At 39.3% G+C, this 20,361-nt stretch overlaps 2 protein-coding genes across 4 annotated transcripts in view; one reads left to right on the top strand and one right to left on the bottom strand.

The window, feature by feature from the left end:
* The window catches only part of agtpbp1 (ATP/GTP binding carboxypeptidase 1), a 29,495-nt gene extending 18,573 nt beyond the window's left edge, over positions 1-10,922 (bottom strand). For 2 of the 3 annotated variants that reach the window (XM_080499502.1, XM_080499501.1), the window contains exons 1-7: positions 10,790-10,922; positions 8,442-8,500; positions 6,424-6,554; positions 1,834-1,901; positions 1,474-1,537; positions 1,093-1,239; positions 25-156 (exon numbers count right to left, since the gene is read on the bottom strand). In XM_080499502.1, coding sequence (XP_080355628.1) covers positions 25-156; positions 1,093-1,239; positions 1,474-1,537; positions 1,834-1,901; positions 6,424-6,554; positions 8,442-8,473 — 574 coding nt within the window. In that variant the 5' untranslated portion in view covers positions 8,474-8,500; positions 10,790-10,922. Of the gene's footprint in view, positions 1-24; positions 157-1,092; positions 1,240-1,473; positions 1,538-1,833; positions 1,902-3,351; positions 3,596-6,423; positions 6,555-8,441; positions 8,501-10,789 lie in introns of those variants that run through there. The other variant, XM_080499503.1, reaches the window with a different exon arrangement.
* Positions 10,923-11,161: 239 nt separating this feature from the next.
* naa35 (N-alpha-acetyltransferase 35, NatC auxiliary subunit) lies at positions 11,162-19,876 on the top strand. Its single transcript, XM_080499863.1, has 23 exons — positions 11,162-11,222; positions 12,731-12,859; positions 12,967-13,000; positions 13,358-13,472; positions 13,626-13,700; positions 14,051-14,218; positions 14,657-14,723; positions 14,817-14,860; positions 14,953-15,003; positions 15,495-15,578; positions 16,163-16,277; positions 16,626-16,804; positions 16,890-16,949; positions 17,182-17,288; positions 17,372-17,438; positions 17,614-17,712; positions 17,878-18,056; positions 18,152-18,288; positions 18,372-18,439; positions 18,519-18,659; positions 18,772-18,894; positions 19,246-19,326; positions 19,452-19,876. The coding sequence occupies exons 2-23, from the start codon at positions 12,739-12,741 to the stop codon at positions 19,509-19,511; spliced, it is 2,175 nt and encodes a 724-aa protein (XP_080355989.1). The 5' UTR covers positions 11,162-11,222; positions 12,731-12,738; the 3' UTR covers positions 19,512-19,876.
* Positions 19,877-20,361: the final 485 nt, after the last annotated feature.

Raw genomic sequence — 20,361 nt, forward strand, 5'->3', positions numbered from 1 at the left:
GGACAGAAGCTGAAACATACTTACAGCTCGTAGAGTAAGCCCTGAGAACCTGCAGACAGGGGAGGAGCAGTTTGGTATTCTGTATGTTCTGTTTCATCAAGTTGACGGTGACGTTCAGCGATCCACTCAAACGGGCTTTCACTCCAAACTTCCTGTCTGTATACAAGTATGAAATGATCCGTAGAGACTCAAAACCTTCACGACTCGTGGACAAGCACAAATAAATGTCTATCTTCTTGAAATTACATCACTGTGTACACTGTAATGAACAAATATATTAACTTAATTACTCTGCCTCATGTGGTAGCCATGTTTTTAAATAACACCGACTTCATAAGCCTAATTTCATCTATGGACACATAAATGCTCCCATCTGGAAGTAGGACCTTTGTAAGTTACAACTGCGTGAACACAATGTTAAGGTGTGTTTTCTTCAAGTTTTTCCGTCAACCATAAGAGCTCAACCAGACTTCATCGAAAGTCCTCACATTGTTGGTATTATGCAAACATACTCAATTGATCAATAATTTGCGAAGAAATGAAGCGCTGTGTAAGAAGAGCAAGCAAAAGAACATTTGCAAGTTGTAGCTGAAATACAATTCATCTATAAGTGATTACAAATACATCTGGTGTGATGGTTCAAGCATGTAATAGGTTTATTTGGTGCACAAGAGTAAAACATGTTCAAAAAAGAGCAATCAGAGATTTCTGACATCTGCCAAAATTTGTTGAAAATCGTTCATGTCGTTTTGACGTAATCCTTAAAAGCCTATAAAATGAAATCCTGAACCAGAATACACATCCCGATCTGGATCAACTCCAAAATGTAATTTAATCTTCCATGGCCTGATATCTATCTGTGGTGAAAATTCGGACAAAATCCGTGCAGTAGTTTTGACGTAATCTTGCTAAAAGACAGACAGACAGACAGACAGATAAATATACGCCGATGATTTTATAACCCTAACGTCCTTGGTGGCCGTAATTAGGAGAACAGAGATGAATGCAAACTCTGTCATGTGTTTATCATGTCAGGCTCATTGCTCACTGACAATGACAATTCATGTCCTCTCTGTGTGACGTTAAACATACCTTTTGGGCCGACCTTGGCCAGCAGTGAGTGAAGTTGGAGCATGAGTTCTTCACTGGGTGGCAGCTCTTTACTCGCAGTGTTCAGAATCTGGAATAATATTCCTGTGCCTCCTTTTGACACAAACACTCCCACCCTACGGCCTCGACCTGAGACACAAAGCAACAAAACAAAATGTGTTCAAATATATATATATTTTTTTTTAAATGTCCTTCAGCACTGGAGTAAAACCGCTGAAAATCCAAGTGTCAAGGTGACATTATGAAGCTTTCACAATAGGTTTAACATTACCGCTCACTGGAAAGTAAACAACGTACATGAACCCACAAAAGGTAAGGAGATGTTGTTACCAGCTGGTAAGAGATGAACTGAATGACACTCACCAACAGTCAGCAGCTCACTGAGAATGTACATGATGTTCAGGGTGGTCTGGACATCTCTGGAGCTCTGTCCAAAGTAAAAAAACAGTACCAATATAATCTGTCGACTGTGAAATCAAACGCACTGTGACATCACAAATACATACATAACAGTATAGTGGCAGGATATAGAAAACAAATTTGCAGATGTTTTCAAAGAAGCACTACAAGCAGGGGTGATGTTTGTTTTTCTGCTTACCAATTGCAGCAAATTAATATAATAATACTTGGTGTAATCAAGTGTGGTGTCAGAGATCTGGACAAGACGGTTCAACTTTTGATACTTTCAAAGTTCATCTGGCTTGTGTTAATGAACAAGCTGACCTCCAATGAAGCCAGGATGACCTCCATACCACTGGAGCCTTTGGACATCACCTCTTTTCCACTCTTCTCTGCAACACAAGTGTACAAAGCACACAAACTGGTCAGAAATGTAAACAGGAACTGCAACTTAGGAGATCAATGTTATGTGAAGCCCAACTATGTTCACTATGGGTTGGAAGTAGTTTGGTGAGGAGCTTACACTTATTTTATGGGTGATTTTTTTTTTCAAAAGCTGTTTTCCCCAACAAGGCCTGCCAGGGTTTTTAGAAGCTCTACTCTTCCCTATTTTTACTTTCTCTCGTCGTCCATTGCCAAAATATGCTTGTGATTTAATTTAGGAGCTGACAAATTCCTGCTCACAAAGTATAGCAATGGTCATGTCCTGAATGCAAGCTCTCTGAAAACAAACACAGGTCAAGGATTCGAGATCAAGCAGTGAAATAAAAACAATTATTCTTTTAAAATAAATACTTATAATGAATATGGGAGCGAAATTATGCGACAACAAAGAAAAAGTCACTGCAAATAAGCAAGACAAAATACACTGAGAGATATTGTGCTGTGAATTGTTGATATCTTGTGACAAATTGTGTAATTTTTTTTTCACATTTGAATGATTTTCTTTTTTTGTATCTGCCACTATAACCTGCAGTTAGAACACAACACAGTGACAGGTGTATGTAGACATGAAAAGTTATTTAAATGATTTATGATCTCTCCTTCAAAAGCAAGTCAAAGAACATAACTTCACACACACCAAAGCCCACGCACACACAACCATTAGGCCAAAGATATGCACATATCTGAAACTGAGCAAGCACACGCAGACACACACACGCGCACACGCGCACACACACACACACACACACACACACACACACACACACACACACACACACACACACACACACACACACACACACACACACACACACACACACACACACACACACACACACACACACACACACACACACACACACACACACACACACACACACACACACACAGTCCACTGGAGAGCAGTGACCTCCTGAAACATTTGTGTCATGCTAGACGTTAAAAGGCTCTCCTAAAAAACAACATGTCACTCATCCTGCAGAGACAAAATAATGTGTGATGCATGCAACGACTTCATAAACAAAAAAAAGTAAATAAATGATTGGGTAATAAACATCAATTATAATTATTACAAAGCTAAACTGATTTCATTTTGTGATGATTGAATCACACTGAAACAAACACATTTGGAAAAAACCCATTAGGACAACACACTGACATCTCGCTATTTAATTCAAATCAAAATATATAATTTATATAATTTACAAAAGAGCAGTGCTTTTTTTAAAAACATATAATGCTTTAATAAGAACGTTGCATCTAAATGAATTCAACAGAAATCACACATAACGTGACTTTGAAAATCTACAACTCAAAGGGTTTTCTTTGACTCTGGCAGGTGCGATATGACCCAAGCTTTTTTAAATTGTGTGAATTCATTCTCGATGTGGATCCTACCTGGTGGGTCCAAGGAGACCACAGACTGAGAGTACCTTCTGGTATAGCGATACTCCATTTCATACAAAGCCTTCAGCCTTCAAATCCAACAGAGTTAGACAATTTGAAGTCCTCTATGGATTGCAAATCTCAGGAGTTTGATGCTCTCCACATAAATCCCTGGTAAATCCTCACTTCTGGTTCACTCGATCTCTAAAGCTTGAAGCAGGCTCTTCATCTGGTGTCTTCAGCCATGTACCCACACACCGGCTCTGTGAACATTGTGATCAGTACCTCCCCTCACATGCTAACGGAGGGCAAAGCACATGCTGCTGCCGCCGTACAAAAGAACTACATGTGATGCCTCTCTTTCCCAAGACGGGCTGCGGTGTGGACGTTGGGAAGGGACAACTTTACACTTACATGAAAAATGACTGGAAACTTCAAGCAACAGATATGAGGCAAAATTATATTGACCTTCTCATATAACTGAATACCTCCTCCGCTGAAGCAAATATTATATGTGGGGCACTTTGTGTTATTTATTTTTTTTTATTTTTTTAAACCTTCCACTGTCGCATCTCCACTTACAAGCCCAAAAGCTCTCTTGTTCCATCTCATGTGCTATCTCTTAACTCTTAAGCCCTTAAGATTCTGAACTTGAGACAAGAGTACAGCAAAGTCTGCCCAGGGGTGTATAGTTACTGTGCGCAGGGTCATAGAGCCCCCTCACTACACCCCTGAACCAGCGTCACACTTAAGCACACTTGAAGTCGAGGCCGCGAGCAGCAGGGTGTGACAGGCAGCCGGGCAGCAGACGAGGGAGGAACAGCTGATATATGATTGAAAGGGTGACTTGACAGAAGCCTTTACAGTGTGCCCATCCATCACGGGAGATTAATAACGGCTTCACTTTGAAGAGCGAGGAAGCCACTAATTACGGCAGGAGCGACGATGAAACTCTAGAAAAAGTACGAGGGGCAGAGTTCAAACTGAGGTCAAAGTGTGGCGGCAGGTGCAAAATAATGAGTCTGGTGGTTTCTTTGCTTCATACCACACCTTCACAAAAACATCTGCAAGGGATGGATCACTGACTGTATATCAAGGAAGATCAGTACATGTTTTCATCAAACCACATCCAAAAATATCTCCACTGCCATCTCATGGCTGCAGAGTTCATAAATCACACCCTCGAGTTGGTAGCAACAAGACACCGGCCAGAGTAAAAAGTGAGATGGCTGCTGACATTTCTGGTAGTTTTTCTTCATACCTCTCATCATTGTTCAGAACAGGACATGCTGTAGTGATCGAGACCTCTCAGAATAAAGAAGTCACTCACAGTTGGGACAGTGGTTTATTTGGGTGGGATGTGGATCCCGTTACTCGACTGGACATGATGAGAGTGATGATATCAAAGACACTGATGAATAATTATTATTCTGCAGCTGGAGACATCTTGTTTGTTATATTATGCCATCAACCTGCTTTCTTCACTGTAAAATGCAAAAACCGAATTGGATTAATTATGGATTGTTGCTCTCACGTCGTAAAACAGGATATGAACAAATTCTATGAACAGCATGTCAAACGCTTTCAATTTGTGCTGAAGTGTCCATGGGCAAGACAGTGAGTCCCAGGTAAGTCATGTGTGGCAGGAACTACCACTGGTACCCGCGTGTGAATGTATGTAAACATGACAAACAGTGTGAAGTCTTACACATCGCAGGCTTATTTCATGATTTTAAATTGATCAGTATTTTATTGCTATCATCAAACATATTCTACTAGTGAGCAATCACTTGTATTTTTAAACTTGAAAATTTGTGTATGAGTCAATATGTTATTGAACTGAATAACTATTTATAGTTTATCAGTTCTGTAAATGGGACCACACTGTTGATGTACATAACAAACAATGAGAAAATCCTCGGTTGAACTGAGTGGTTGGACGTCTTTCAGTGTGGTGGTTCCAGTTTTCTCTCACCGTCCAAAACCATGCAGTGGTTGATTGCCTCAAAAATTACCTGTAGGTGTCCAGAGTGTAAATATCTGAAGATAAAACCTAATTTTGTAATTGTGTTTTGATTAATCTGTCATAAATGAAGCACACAAACAACCATGTTACATTAGTAATGTGCAATAATTTGAGCAGAGAGGCTCCTTGCTAACATAAACACTCGTGTTTCACTCTGTGTTCAACACTGTGATGTGGAACAATACCCCTTCTCGTCTGCTGTCAGATGTTGTTATCTGCTCCCTTTTCAAAGAGTAATCAGAAATTGGCAGACGCTGTATCAACCTATCCACACCTTGACTAATGCTGTACTGACCCATCTCTTCTTACACAGCAAAAGCACCACACAGGTTTCTGATAAATTAATAAAGTTGCCATGAAAAGAAGGTACCCAATACAGTTCTTCTCCCAGCATTGATTAAATCCTGAAAACTAAGTAAAATAATACTATATATTCAATGTCAGTTACACAGTTAGGTTGTCATCGTAGGAAGAAGAAACCTGGTTCGACCTTAGTGCAGGGTTTGCATGTACTGCCTCTATGCATGTTCCATCTCGAGTACTGAAACATTTGTTTGAGGCCATCTCTTAAGATGTGGGCTGGCGACCTGTTGATGGTGTACTCTACCATCACCCAAAACTGGGATTAGCTTCAAGCAAAAGAGTGAAAGAGGCCTCAGACTCTGTGGCATTGAAAGTTAGGAGAAATCTTTTGAAACCATATACTAACCATTTCAATATTAGACCTATCCTTAATACGAGATTGCTTACCTGATAGTAATCTGACACCACAGTCTGACCTGCCACTGCAGAGCTGCATATGAATTGTTTATTGAGAAGCCTTTCTTTCATTGTTCATGGAAACTGGTGCGTGTCTTTGTACCAGAAAGCATTATTTTTGCTCTATTAATGCCAAGAACACTTCCCACTATAACATTTTAGTACACGAGCAAGCACATATGACGTACTGTCAGCAAGGCAATTTAAGGAAAAGACTCAACTCTGAGATCCCACTTTGTTACTATAGCACAGTACACATAATACATCCTGGTCTCGTGTGTTCGTGCGTGTGCGCTCACCCTGTGTCTGTATGAGATGAAGGATCTTCGTCGTGACCTGTCTTGCCACTTCGACATCCCTCATCATGGCCTCTCCATTCATCCTCTCCAGTTGACCCAGGAGCATCAGCACCCGGGAGTTACTGGGAACACTGGAAACACATTTGTATCTTCAGGGAAGTATATATGTAAAATCTATTTAGAATAAATACAATTCATGGTACAAGATGATCTGTTGAGCTCTGCATTATATAAAGAGGAAAGATTGTTTTGATTAATTATGAGTCCCAAAAACAAGTTCAGCACAACACTGGAACACACACAAACAAATCCACGAGTTTGTGTAAAATGATGTCATGTGAGCGAGTCATATATGTCTTGGTCTGAATGCATTAACTGTAACATATTGCAATACAACCATAACAATGCAATGAGAAAAACTTCTCAAGATTAATTTCTTTACTTATTGAGAAAGTAGGCCATCTTCAACTGCTTCACTATATTTGGAGTAAAAACCCATCCTCATCCCTTAGTCTCAGCTCAGTGGCCAATCAACTGGAAACAAGGTCACAGGTCAGCAGCCGGGGCAGCAACGCCAAACATTAGAGGAATGAAACAAAACTCAGATTGTACCCAGTGGAGCAACATTTCTTATATGTCCTTATAAAGAAAAAGAGTGAAAAGTCAGTGCTCATGAGGGGGAAAAAAGACAAGAATGAGAGAAACAGTATCGCCAGAAAAGACAAATATGGATGAAGAGCCGAAATAAATACATTGCATAAGTCACATGGATGAACCAAGTGCACAGGAATTTTTGAAAGCAGAATGAATGTTATTTTTATCAATGCCAAGCTGTGTTTTTTTTTTTTTTACCAAAAACAAAGCATTTATTGCAACATCTTTCTCATACATGTACTTTTTTCATGGACACAATTCAAGAAAGCACATAATCAAGTTAGAAAGTGCAATAGTAATTTGAGTGGCAATGGTGGTCGAGAGGTTAGAGAAGCACGTTTGTGTTAGAAGTTTGCAAGTTTGAATCCCACAGCTGACAGGTTAGCACCGTGGGGCCCTGAACAAGGTCCTGGACCCTCTGCAGCAGCCCGCTGCTCTTAATGACTGTAGTTGTATTCTATGAATAGAATGGTATAAATATAAAGCCCCGTTAAAATAAAAATATAAATATAACAAATATCAGTAAATAATAAAAGGATGATGTGCATAGTCAATGATTGTCCTCACTCCATGCAGGAGTGCCAAGAAATAAAGTATTTATACTTTGTCAGTGTACTTAAGTATATTTTGTACCAGTATATACTTTTCTTGAACTTTTTTCTTTTTACTTGCTACATTTGAACACAAATATATGTACTTTCTTCTCCTTAAAAGAGCCGTGTCCCCCGTGTTAGCCTCTGGTTAGTATGAAAGGATCAAAGCAGCAGTTATTCATCCTGAATCTGATGAAAATGACAAATTTAAAAGTGATATATTTACAACAATGGCTGAATGCCAAGACTTAATGTTGCATTCAAGAATAAGTCTTTATAAAATAAGTTTTAAATTAAATTCATAGTGTTTTATATACAGGTAGCCTCTTTTTTTTAAAATGAGAAAGGACTTTAGTTATTGACTCAAAACTATGATACTAATTTAATCATGATCTGAGTCTCTGCTAATATTTAAGAAGATTTATCCACACTGGCAAACACAATATTACAATAAGAATATTTATGATGAGTGTGTGTAAAATGGCATAAACATATGCAATGTACATATATGACCTACTGTGTATCAATAAAACATTAATTTACACTGCAGAACCTGCACTTTGTACTTTTACTTGAGGAAAGAAGATGAACATGTAATTTTCCTTTTGCCAGTCTTTACTCAAGTATCTGTACAACGAGTTAAGAAAAGAGTGCCAGTACTTTTGGGAACTCTGCATTTGAACAGACAGATGTGACCAGGTACTTTTCATGCATTTCACAATCTTCTTGTGCAATAACATTTGTTAGTCTTTAAACACCAAACCTACTCACCCCTTCTCTGTGGCCATTTTGGGTTTGTTCATCTTCACCTCATCAACATTTTATGTGGTCTGCAGAGATAGAAAATAAGGTCCTCAATGAGAAGAAGGAAAAAAAAGAAGAAGCACAAGCAACAAACACAAACATACAGGACAAATTTAGAAACATAATCAACCTTTGCCCCATGTGACTGTGGAGCGCCCACTAGACTCCCTCTGTGGTAATCTCAGGCAGTCTTCAGCCCTGGAACTACGACAAAACCCGCTGACCATAAATGTAACTATGTGACAAATGGGTGACCAGTGCTGTGTGAATCTACCTCAGTGTTGGTACTGGGAGAGACCACCTGCAGCTGCAGGCAGACAGCCCGCATTGACTGACCCAGGACAGAACCACTATCAGATACACGCTACCTCTTGCCTGATTTCACTCAAAACAAAAGGCTGCGCCCCGTCGCTGTAGATCTCGGATGTCCAGAGACAAAGGAGTTGTAGATGAGGTAATTTGACCACGTGGCTTGAAAAAATATAATTTGCTCTCAACTATATCAAGTCAAATATGGAACCAAAAACTGGGGCAGCATCAACAAAAATACCAGCAGCAGTCTGGATTATTTCAGTGGATCTTTAAAAGTCACCAAAGAGCTTTTAATGAGATCAGACAGTAAATACAAGAGCATTTATGGAGTGGAGATGAGATGAGTCACAAAACTGTGTGAGTGAGGTAGTAACGTCACCAGTACTGCAACAAGGAATTGTTTATGAATCTGTTCACATGTGCGATGAATGAAATGTTCTAGATTATAAACACATTATCCAGATACAAATATTATGAAACAAAATCAAGATTATTAATGTCTCTCTCAATTAACAGTGCTTGGAACTAAGCTGGCTAGATAAAATGGATAAGATTTAAGAAATCCGGACATAAACTGAACAGATAAAATAAAATAAAAGGTTTTGAACGTAATGTCAAATGATATCACACAACAATCAAGCAAAGGGAAAGATAGTAATAGAACACATCAATAACAATAAACATCAAAATAACAGTGAAACAGTTAATGGGAGATAACTGTGTAAGATTGGATGTATACATTTCTCTGTTTATATCTGTCATTATTTCTATTGTTTTCATTGACATGAAATAGAAAGATGTACAAACACAGTTAAAATGTAAGTGATGATGCCTCTCCATTCGCCATTATGCATATGCTTTATGCTTGAAGCACACAATAAGCTAAAAAGTTCTCTATTATTTTGGGATTAAAGCTTTCTTTCCAAAAATGATCTTGATAAAAGCAAAAAGAGATAGAAGTCATTTTAAAGCAAAATATCAATATCTAACCAAAACATTTCAGGTGGACAACAAAAATGCCTTAACGTCCTCTCAAAGCAAATACAATAAAAGGATATATATATATATATATTTTTTTTTTTTTTTTTTTAATAATTCTCAGACTTCGTATTTTGAAATGGTATTGAAATAGTGAACAATAATTCTCCAAATAACAACCAGACTCTTAAAACTAGATCTGGGACTATTTGAAACAACGAGACCTAAGTGTACACATGATGTACTTACCAGATACGTTTTCCCCCTAAACCTTTGAACTTAATATAAATATAATTCTTCAAAATCTTAGTAATAACAGCATGCTAAATGGTTACAGGCACATTTTTGGGGGGTGCAAACTAACTAACCATAATCTATACGTACTCCCGCTCTTATTTTAACATGATTTATTTTGTTTAAAAAAAAAAAAATCCTTAGATAAACAACCAAAATATAATCAAAAAGAAATTCAAGATGATACAACTGTCCAATATTCAGTGTTTTTTTTTTTTTTTTGTAGCAAGCTGGCTTTAACATTAGAAACATTAGGCAGCTTATATTGGTTTGGCTTTAAAGAGCGGTTACAGATGCATGTAAACTGCTGACCATCACCTTCGAATCTGTCTTTAAGCTGGTATAAACGTTTTAAAAGCGGCCACTATTATTGCAACGGACAGTAGCTCGCCTCAAATAATAATCAAATAATCATCAAAATCTGAATCTGCTGCACGATCGCTCCTCTCCTTACACAAGCCCGGCCAGGGGTCTTCGCTGTCTGCCAGGGGGCCGTTGTTATCAAAGTAAACAGCTCTCCGAAGGAGATAACTAAAGATCTGCTATGAGAAGCTGACGGTCGCTGCACCTGCTGGGCTGCTCGCGACTTAGCGGCCGCCTGTCTGCGCCAGCCAGCGGGCTAGCTAACGTAGGAGACAGCTAACGCGGTCATGCTAAAGAGATCACACTCAGACACCGCTGGGGAGTCAGCCGCCCCAGGGAATGCTGACAGAAACCAGGACTTCACAGACCTGTATGAAGAGAAGCCGCCGTCCCGTCCAGGGTGGACCGACACCGAAATGAGGAGGGCAGCTGCTTGTGTCTCTGTTGCCTGAAACGCCCCGATGATGATGTTGTGATGAGAGCCGAGCCAACTGTCATCGGAGGGGCTGCGCGAGCAACGCGAGAGCAGCTCGCTCTGGTTTCAGCCCCTCTACATAAAACTTAATTAATCAGGCGAATGCACCCTGCAGCCTTCGCTATTATACAGTGAATAAAAAGAAGAAAAACAAATACTTTGCTCCTGCACAGGTCAGATCTGGAGCTGTGAACTCTTTATTTTGGGTTTGGGGAGAGACGTCATGACGTATACCGACTGCGATTCGTGACGCAAAATGTGTGCGCCTCCCTACAAGCTCCTCGAAGGGATTTTTATTAGCTACATGGTTATTACAAAATACTAAGGTACGTGCAGTAACTGCAGGAAAATACAACATTCTGATAACGACGATTGTTGTTTCGTGACCCGACACAACTGGAAAAGCAGATGAAATGTCCACAATTGTACTTTGTTGGCAGTGTTAGCTTGTTAGCATACGACATGAGTAGCGAGCTAATGCAAGCCTGTGATAGCTAGCTCAAAGCAGCTCTCATCTTCTCATGTTTCCAAACATTGTAAGCTTAATGGGGGATTTGTTTGTTTCAGTAAATGGTGCACAAGTGTGAGAACACGTAAAAAAGCCAGGTAGGCAGGTCCGTTTATGTTGGTCTTTTTCTGATTGTGAGCTACGTTTTATAATTTCTTCCCTTCAAGTAAGTATGAGAAATAATTCCACAGGAGTCTGTATCAAATGATTCTCCCTCATATATCTTCTATTTAAGAAATCACACACTACCGCGAAATAACTAAGTATAGTTCACATTACGCTTTTATGTCATACACTTGGGAGACTGGTAAACAAACCTGAGACACAAAATGCCAAATAAGTTTGTCATTTATTGTTTGACCTTAATTTAAATGGAAAACATATGGATGTTATTACAAGTTAAATTGAACTTGGCAGGTAAAGGTGAGAAAGGTGGATCTGAGACACAGCATAAAGACGATATAGTCTCTGATGTTAAAGAATATTGAATCAGGTCAGTTAATTTAAGTTTTGGGTTGTTGTTTTTTTTCAATGGGCACATATGTTTATTCTGATGATCTACAGACATTATATAGATGGAAATGCATCAAAAACAAATAAAAAAGAATTAAATACTGTACATTGAAATCATTCTGGAATCCAGAAAGAACAATGTGAGGATTTGAGGGTTTTTCTGTGGGAGTGTGATGTATTAATGTGACCGAAAACCTGAAACAACTAAACTTTTTAATCTGCTGTAAAACTATGAAATGTAAAACATTGTTCATGTTCATCTGCACTCTCCTAAATCCAGTCATGTATCCTTGATTTCATTCAAATAAATGAACCAGTGTAGTTTTTCTTCTCCCATAGGATCAGTACTGACATATTTTACATGTTGAGGGTTGATATTTTCCCGTGCACTCAGCAGTGCAGTTTACACCTTTTTGGGTAACTTAAGCTTCTCAGGTCAGTTCACGGAACATAATGTTAATCCTCTGTTGCCCGAGATTATTTTACCATGCTTTTTATATATATATATATATATATATATATATATATTTCCTTCACAAATATGTAAAACACATATCTTGTTGGAGGTTTTTAATGTTTTATATTTTGAAGGTTTCATATTGGATTTATATCTTTGAGGTAAATGGATTTACCCTGAAAATATTATTGTTGTGGAGTTATGACAATAATAAGCTGCTCATTGTAAACAGAGACAGAGAATAATGTTTGACTGTGGATACACCGATCAATATCATGATTCGTGGTATTTAAACATATCTGTAAAATGATTATGCAATATTTTAGCTCTGTCCTCGTTTTCCTTTTCTACTTTAGTTGTAACAATGGTGATGAAGTCTTCAGTTGACGACGATGATACCGGCTGGGGCCTGGGCATCCCAGAAAAGATGAAGAATAATGCCAACTGGGTTGACATTACTCACGAATTCAAAGGATCCTGCAAAGGTAAAAGCTCTACTTGTGCATGCATGTCTTCATGCAGCATATGTTTTCAGGTATGAAAGCAACTGAGGTGTCACACCCCTCTTCATTTTCATCCTTTGTCTATGCAGAGTTGAACCTGGGGGAGTTGCTTCATGACAAACTGTGAGTAAGAAAATGTTGGTTTTGCACATTAAAAGCATTTATTCATCCAAGTTTAAAAAAAAAAAAAAAACTTCCGTTTATTCAGTCAGCAAAACATATTTTTGTCTCACAGTGAAATGACTTAATTGTGCTTGACTGACCCAACACCCAAAATCTGGAAACAGTTTCAGAGGCTGATTAGACATTGATAATGAAGGTTTTTTTTTTGTACATGCATCTTTGAAGCCTGCTTTACTTTTATTTACATTAGCTCTTCGGTTAATCAATTAATCTTATTGATGATTTCAGTCTTTGAAAATTTTTTGAGCTTTTTCTTATTTTTTCAAGACAGAGCCTCATCTTTCCGTCATGTTACAGGTTTGGACTTTTTGAGGCCATGTCAGCCATCGAGATGATGGATCCAAAGATGGATGCAGGAATGATTGGAAATCAAGTCAACAGAAAAGTGCTCAATTTTGAACAAGCTATCAAGGTACTGATCTCTTAGAGTTCTTTGGTGGGAAACAGAAATTGTTAGAAATGAACTCAGAAAGACATGTTGTTTGTCTGCCTATGAAATGAGTTTTAAATCAACAGCAATCTAATTGATCTTTTCACCCTGAGTCATCTTTTATTATCTTTACAGGTAGGTGCCATCAAGGTGAAAGACCTCAGTCTCCCTGAACTCATCGGGATCATAGACACATGCTTCTGCTGCTTGGTGAGTTTGGTTTGGATTATTTTTGACACTATTCTAATTAATACAATATTTGCGTTACTCCACTAAACAGAAGGTCTTGTACGAGGCTCTCCAAAAATGTTTGTCGAGACTAGTGGTTTGGTAATTGCAACTGGTCAGTGGATCTTTAAAAATATCTGTAGACTGGATTTTAAGGACTAAATGAAATGACGTCATAAGATTTTTTTTTCCTATGCTGCAATCACTGATATAAACCCGTTTGCATTGTATTGAGTGACAAACAGTTTTAATGTGAACTCGCCTCTTGTATAACCAATCAGATGGCAGGAGAGGCAGTACTCATGTTTATGTGCTTATCTGTTTGTTTGTAGATAACATGGCTGGAGGGTCATTCCTTGGCCCAAACTGTCTTCACCTGTCTGTACGTCCATAACCCCGACCTCATCGAGGAGCCGGCCCTCAAAGCCTTTGCACTGGGAATGCTGAAAGTGTGCGACATTGCCCGAGAGAAAGTCAATAAGGCAGCTGTGTTTGAAGAGGTGAGCTGTGTTTGTGTGTTTTTATACCGTAGTACTGAGTTCTTATAGTTTCAATGGGGAACAAAAACAATATTCTTGTGCTTCTGCCATTGACTCTGCTTTATTGGTCAGTTTCTTAGGATCAGCGATGCCTGACATTATTCTTCATACGGCTGTACTACTACACCAGCCACCTGAACTTATTTGTATTTTAAGACTGTAGAAGTTTCATAAAATTTGCAATGAGCATCTGCCCTCTTTTACAAGATCACTTCAGTTTTTAATAACCAATATAGAGCCACACAATACATCTCATTTCCCAACTGGTGTAAATTAGAGGGGACGAGAAACATTTCAACAATCGCAAACAAAGCTGAAAGACACCGTCAGGATTGGAATAACTCTTTGGACTTATAGGGAATACGTCTGAATGAATATTTGTTCTATATTTTTCTCCAGGAGGATTTCCAGGCCATGACTTATGGCTTCAAGATGGCCAACAATGTCACCGACCTGCGAGTCACAGGTACAAGTGACCAATATTTGTTTAACTCCACAATGCCCCCCTTCCTGACAACTGAATATATATAAACTCTTCCTCGTGTCAACAATCTCATAGGCATGCTGAAAGATGTTGAAGATGAGTTACAAAAGAAAGTTAAGGTATTTTCACTTGACCAGTTTAAATCGTTGCATTTCAGTGAAATATGCCCCGTACTAAGACAATGTGTCTTCGTCATCCTCTTCCCCTGCAGAGCACACGCAGTCGACAGGGTGAGCAGAGAAACCCTGAGGTTGAGCTGGAGGTGAGTCTGCTCACTATTTCAATCCTGCAGTTTGGGAATTTTTTTTGTTGGTTTACTTGATGAAGTAATATTTAGAGCAAATTGAAGTCTGACTCCTATTTCTGACTTTCAGTATTAAAAATTTAAAATAGGATTTTGCATTTTTATATCCCTGTATCACGCCATGCCCACAGTTCAGCCATTTTTACTTTAATTCCCAAACGAAACCTTCAATTCCACCCCTGTCTGTCAGATTGTGGGACTCAGGTGACCTTTCGAGGCTCTGGAATTTCCATCGGTTCTGTTATCGTAGTAATATTAAAAATATATATATATAAAAAAAAAAAGGATCCGACTCAAAGATTGAATACTCTGGGTGGTCAAAATAAAAACAACATTCTCGCTCATTTTTAAGACCTTTTTTTTTTTCCTCCTTGTGAGGCTTCAAAGACCAGTTTGGAAATATGTGTATTAATAGCTCTGCGATGTTGTCCCATGCCTAATTCGTCCAGCATCAGCAGTGCCTGGCACTTTTCAACAGAATCAAGTTCACACGCCTTCTACTGACCGCTCTGATCGCCTTTACCAAGAAAGAGGTAACACACACACACACACACACACACACACACACACACACACACACACACACACACACACACACACACACACACACACACACACACACACACACACACACACACACACACGCACACACCCTGTTACAACGTGAACACCTGCGACTTTTAGTTTCGGCCTATATATGTACTTTCTTTTTTCTTCTTCTTCTTTCTTAAATTTTGCGGTTGTGGCTTGTATCCAGGTGCTCAATAGTCCTGAAAATATGGTAATTAATCAGCAGCATAATTGATCACTTTTGCAATTTTTAGATTTGTGCGCAAATGAAGTTAAAAATCATCTGAAAAAATATTATGTATCCAGATACCAAAAATGTTTACTCAAGTGCAGTAATTATTTACAAAAACATGATCTGCTTTTAGCTCCATTATATTTTGTTCCTCAACCTACATATATTTACAGTATACTGCTGCTTACTGAAGAACTTGCAGTAAACCATCACCAGGTGTCATGTGTATTTGACAGGCTTCACTTGTTTATTCAGTATATTTTTATGAGAAATAGTTTTTGTTCATGTTTTGGTTTGTGGCTTTGTCTCCATCAGACCAGCTCAGTGGGTGAGGCCCAGAAACTCGTGGCTCAGGCAGCTGACCTCTTATCTGCCATTCATTCCAGTATTCAGCATGGCATCCAGTCACAAAATGACACCACTAAAGGAGGTAAACACACACACACAAACAGACGCAGCTTGACTCAAGCTTACTAACGTATTAATCCTGAAAGGTTCGTAAAAGAACTTAAATCACTTTCACAACCATTCTGTGACCCCTGAAATTAAAATAATTATCAGACGTTAAAAGTACGGATGCAACAGCAGCTCCACCTTCATATGTCAATCTTGAACTATGTTGTGTGTTTAACACATCTATCCTCAACACCAGTCACTTGTTAGAAGTCTACCTGAAAGGCACCTTCAATAATCCAGACAAGTTTTTTTTTTTTTTTTTTTGTAGTTATTTTTAAAAGCAAATCTGACCGGTGTTAATGTGAATTGTATTGTTTTGCAGACCACCCCATCATGATGGGCTTTGAGCCCCTCGTCAACCAGAGACTGCTGCCACCCACATTTCCTCGTTACGCCAAGATCATAAAGAGGGAGGACATGGTGGCGTATTTCAGCAAGCTCATCGAGCGCATCAAGACTGTGTGCGACGTCATTAATACAACCAACCTGCACGGCATACTGGTAAGGCCTTTTTCATGATTCACAGGAACGAATCAAGAAGGGGGGGGGGCTGTGAGCTTAACTTGAACGTTGTTTTTTCATCCAGGATTTCTTTTGTGAATTCAGCGAGCAGTCTCCCTGCGTGCTCTCCAGATCTCTTCTTCAGGTAGATGAAAAAGTGGCATCACAACATTTCCTCTTTAATTCAGTCTATATTTATAAAGATTTATTTATTCAGTTCAATTATAATGACTTTTAATTATTATTTGTGGGATATGTTTAATTTTTCCTGATACTGTCATTCTGAATCAGCTGTTAAATACTTTGAATTATATCATGAAATGCATTTTCATTTATAATTTACGACTTTAACTAAATACATTCCTCTTTATATTCAGACAACATTCCTAATAGATAATAAGAAGGTGTTCGGCACTCACCTGATGCAGGACATGATTAAAGACGCTTTAAGATACTTCGTCAGCCCGCCGGTCCTCTCATACAAGTACGTCTGCCATCAACTTAAAGAGTTAGTAAGGTTGAAATGTTACGAGTTGTGATCTTTTATCTGTGCTCTCCCCCCCCTAGATGTTGTCTGTTCAACAATCACCAGGCCAAGGACTACATTGACTCTTTCGTTACACACTGCTCCAGGGTTTGTAGCCTTTGCTGTCTTTAATAGATGCTGTAAAGTAAAGATGAATAAATTCATTGATTTCACCTCAGCAAACGGTGATTCCTAGTAATGCGATTAAAAGTGAATATTTGGAAGCAGTAACTTCTTTTATGTATGACTATTGTGTTTCTTTGCTGCTACTTTTCACCCACAGCCATTCTGCAGCCTCATCCAGATCCATGGACACAATCGAGCTCGACAGAGAGACAAACTGGGGCACATTCTGGAAGAGTTTGCCACACTACAGGACGAGGTAAACGACGTCTTCTTCACATTGGAAAATGTGGAAAATATTTACCAATTGCTTCATACAATGTTTTGGATTGGGGTTGGTTTTTTGGGGGTTTTTTTCACTCATCTTGAGATGCTTCATTAGATTTTAGTTCGTAAACTTAAAGTCTTTATTTGTGCTCTGCAGGCAGAAAAGGTGGACGCGGCCCTGCATAGTCTACTGATGAAACTCGAACCTCAGCGGCAGCATCTTGCCTGTCTTGGCACCTGGATCCTCTACCATAACCTGAGGATCATGATCCAGTACCTGCTCAGTGGCTTTGAACTGGAGCTTTACAGCATGCACGAGTACTATTACATCTACTGGTATGACATGTTCTGGCTCCATGTTTGCCTGTGGAATGTGGACGGACAGACTTGTGCTCATCTTACAAGTGAACTATGTTTGGTTGTGCCTGCAGGTATCTGTCGGAGTTCCTCTACGCATGGCTCATGTCCACGCTAAGCAGAGCAGATTCTTCACAGATGGCAGAGGAGCGCATTCTGGAGGAGCAGCTCAAAGGTCGCAGCAGCAAAAAAACCAAAAAGAAGAAGAAAGGTGCTCCTCTTACTGTGAACTCTGAATGAATCCGCTCATGAGATACTGATGGTATCGGACAATATCTGGAATTTCTTTTGCAGTTCGACCTCTAAGCAAGGAGATTACGATGAGCCAAGCCTACCAGAACATGTGCGCTGGCATGTATAAGGTAGGAAAACGCTCGTCACTCCTTTTTAATCTGGCCGAGGTGTGCAAACTTAATTCCCTGCGTCTTCTTTCCATGCCAGACAATGGTAGCTTTGGATATGGACGGAAAGATGCGTAAACCGCAGTTTGAACTGGACAGCGAGCAGGTTCGCTACGAGCACCGCTTTGCCCCCTTCAACAGCGTGGTCACCCCTCCTCCCGTGCACTACATCCAGTTCAAGGTGCAGTTTGTGATTCATCCAGGAGAACCTCCATGATTTATTTGTGAAGTCCTCCTGCCCTCTGTTGTTGTATGCCCTCTCTGACTTTGCTCCTCTTGTTGCCTTGTTGCAGGAGATGTCTGACCTGAAGAAGTACAATCCCCCACCAGGCTCTGCTGATCTTTACCTGGCGGCCAGCAAACACTTTCAGCAGGCCAAACTCATCCTAGAAAATGTACCCAGCCCAGATCCCGAGGTCAGAAAGTGACTGTGCTTCTAACTCAGCAGTTTGATGTTTTGCATTATAGAATATCCTGGAAAGATTCAGATTTTCCACCTTGTGTTGTTTTTTTTTTTAGTAATTAAATTGGTGGAAGTACAACACCTGATAACTACAGTGAAAATATCATTCTCCAGGACCTGATTCCTGAAATGGTTTCTAGTCTGACCTCTAGCATGTGTCATGTGAGGCTTCCTCACAACCTGGCTACAACATAAAGAAACACTATCCTGAAGAATTAATTTTAAGTCATTACCATAATCTTTCTGCAGCAGCCTTTTCTCTGTGATGGCCTCTCACTAACCGGTTGTTAATTATTGATGACAGGTGAACCGTATCCTGAAGGTGGCCAAACCCAACATTGTAGTTATGAAGCTCCTGGCTGGAGGGCACAAGAAGGAGACCAAGGTAATGAGATACACTTTGCTGAGGGGATTTATATTCATGGGTACAGCTTATACAAATCTCAGAATTGTTCTGTAAGTGTTTTTGTTTTTTTTTAAACAAATAAACTTCACATTTTTCATCCCCAGGTGCTCCCAGAGTTCGACTTCTCAGCTCATAAATACTTCCCTGTGGTCAAGATTATTTGATTTCACACACCACCACCTTCACCTGAAGCAGAGTGCAATGGCCCCGCCCCAGTCTGAATCTCAGTAACGTTGTCCCCAAAACACACGCCATGCTGTATCTTTTCTTTTTCTCCTGATTGAGGAATCCAAATCCAAACTGGCCAGAGAAAAGCCCAAATGGGTCGCAACGTGTAATAATGACGACAGCTCCCGTGTGTGTGTGTGTGTGTGTGTGTGTGTGTGTGTGTGTGTGTGTGTGTGTGTGTGTGTGTGTGTGTGTGTGTGTGTGTGTGTGTGTGTGTGTGTGTGTGTGTGTGTGTGTGTGTGTGTGTGTGTGTTTTCATGTAAACTGATGGAAGTAGTCCCAGGAAGGATGGAATACTGTAATCATACTGGGTGTGCATATCAATAAATCATTGAAAAGAAAAACTACTTTGTATGTCTATTTCTGAGCTGACATTTCTTTTCGTGATCCAAGACAATGTTTGTTTGGAGAAATATTTATTAAAACGTGATGATTTCTTAATGAAAAATAGCTTCTACCTAACACACGCACACACACATTACCACACAAGACTTCAATCAGATTTTGCACAATTTCAGCTTCTCGTTATTTAGTAAAAACTGATCATTTCTTGAAGAGAATTTAGTTTGATGTTAAATATATCTTCTAAAAGTTTGTCTGTGTTCAACTGGAATCAGGGGCATCCTTGAGTGCTCACCTCTACGATTCTCCCCTCTTCTACACTGATGTGCTGCTTTGGGATCCAAGTCATAAAATACTAATTAAGGTTATGTCCTCAATCTGAAATAAAATACAACTTTTGATCTACATTTTTCTCGGCAATTTGTTTTCCAACAAAGATGTGTT

This window comes from Blennius ocellaris (genome assembly GCF_963422515.1).
Source record: "Blennius ocellaris genome assembly, chromosome: 7".
Classification (NCBI taxonomy): Eukaryota; Metazoa; Chordata; class Actinopteri; order Blenniiformes; family Blenniidae; genus Blennius; species Blennius ocellaris.

What these genes read in the sequence shown, in the direction of transcription:
- naa35 (XM_080499863.1), top strand. Translation starts at nt 12,739, where the DNA reads ATGGTGATGAAGTCTTCAGTTGACGACGATGATACCGGCTGGGGCCTG. An exon ending in GAGTTGCTTCATGACAAACT is followed by an intron (nt 13,001 to 13,357) that starts GTGAGTAAGAAA and finishes GTCATGTTACAG; the next exon opens with GTTTGGACTTTTTGAGGCCA. An exon ending in AACCAAAAAGAAGAAGAAAG is followed by an intron (nt 18,289 to 18,371) that starts GTGCTCCTCTTA and finishes TTTCTTTTGCAG; the next exon opens with TTCGACCTCTAAGCAAGGAG.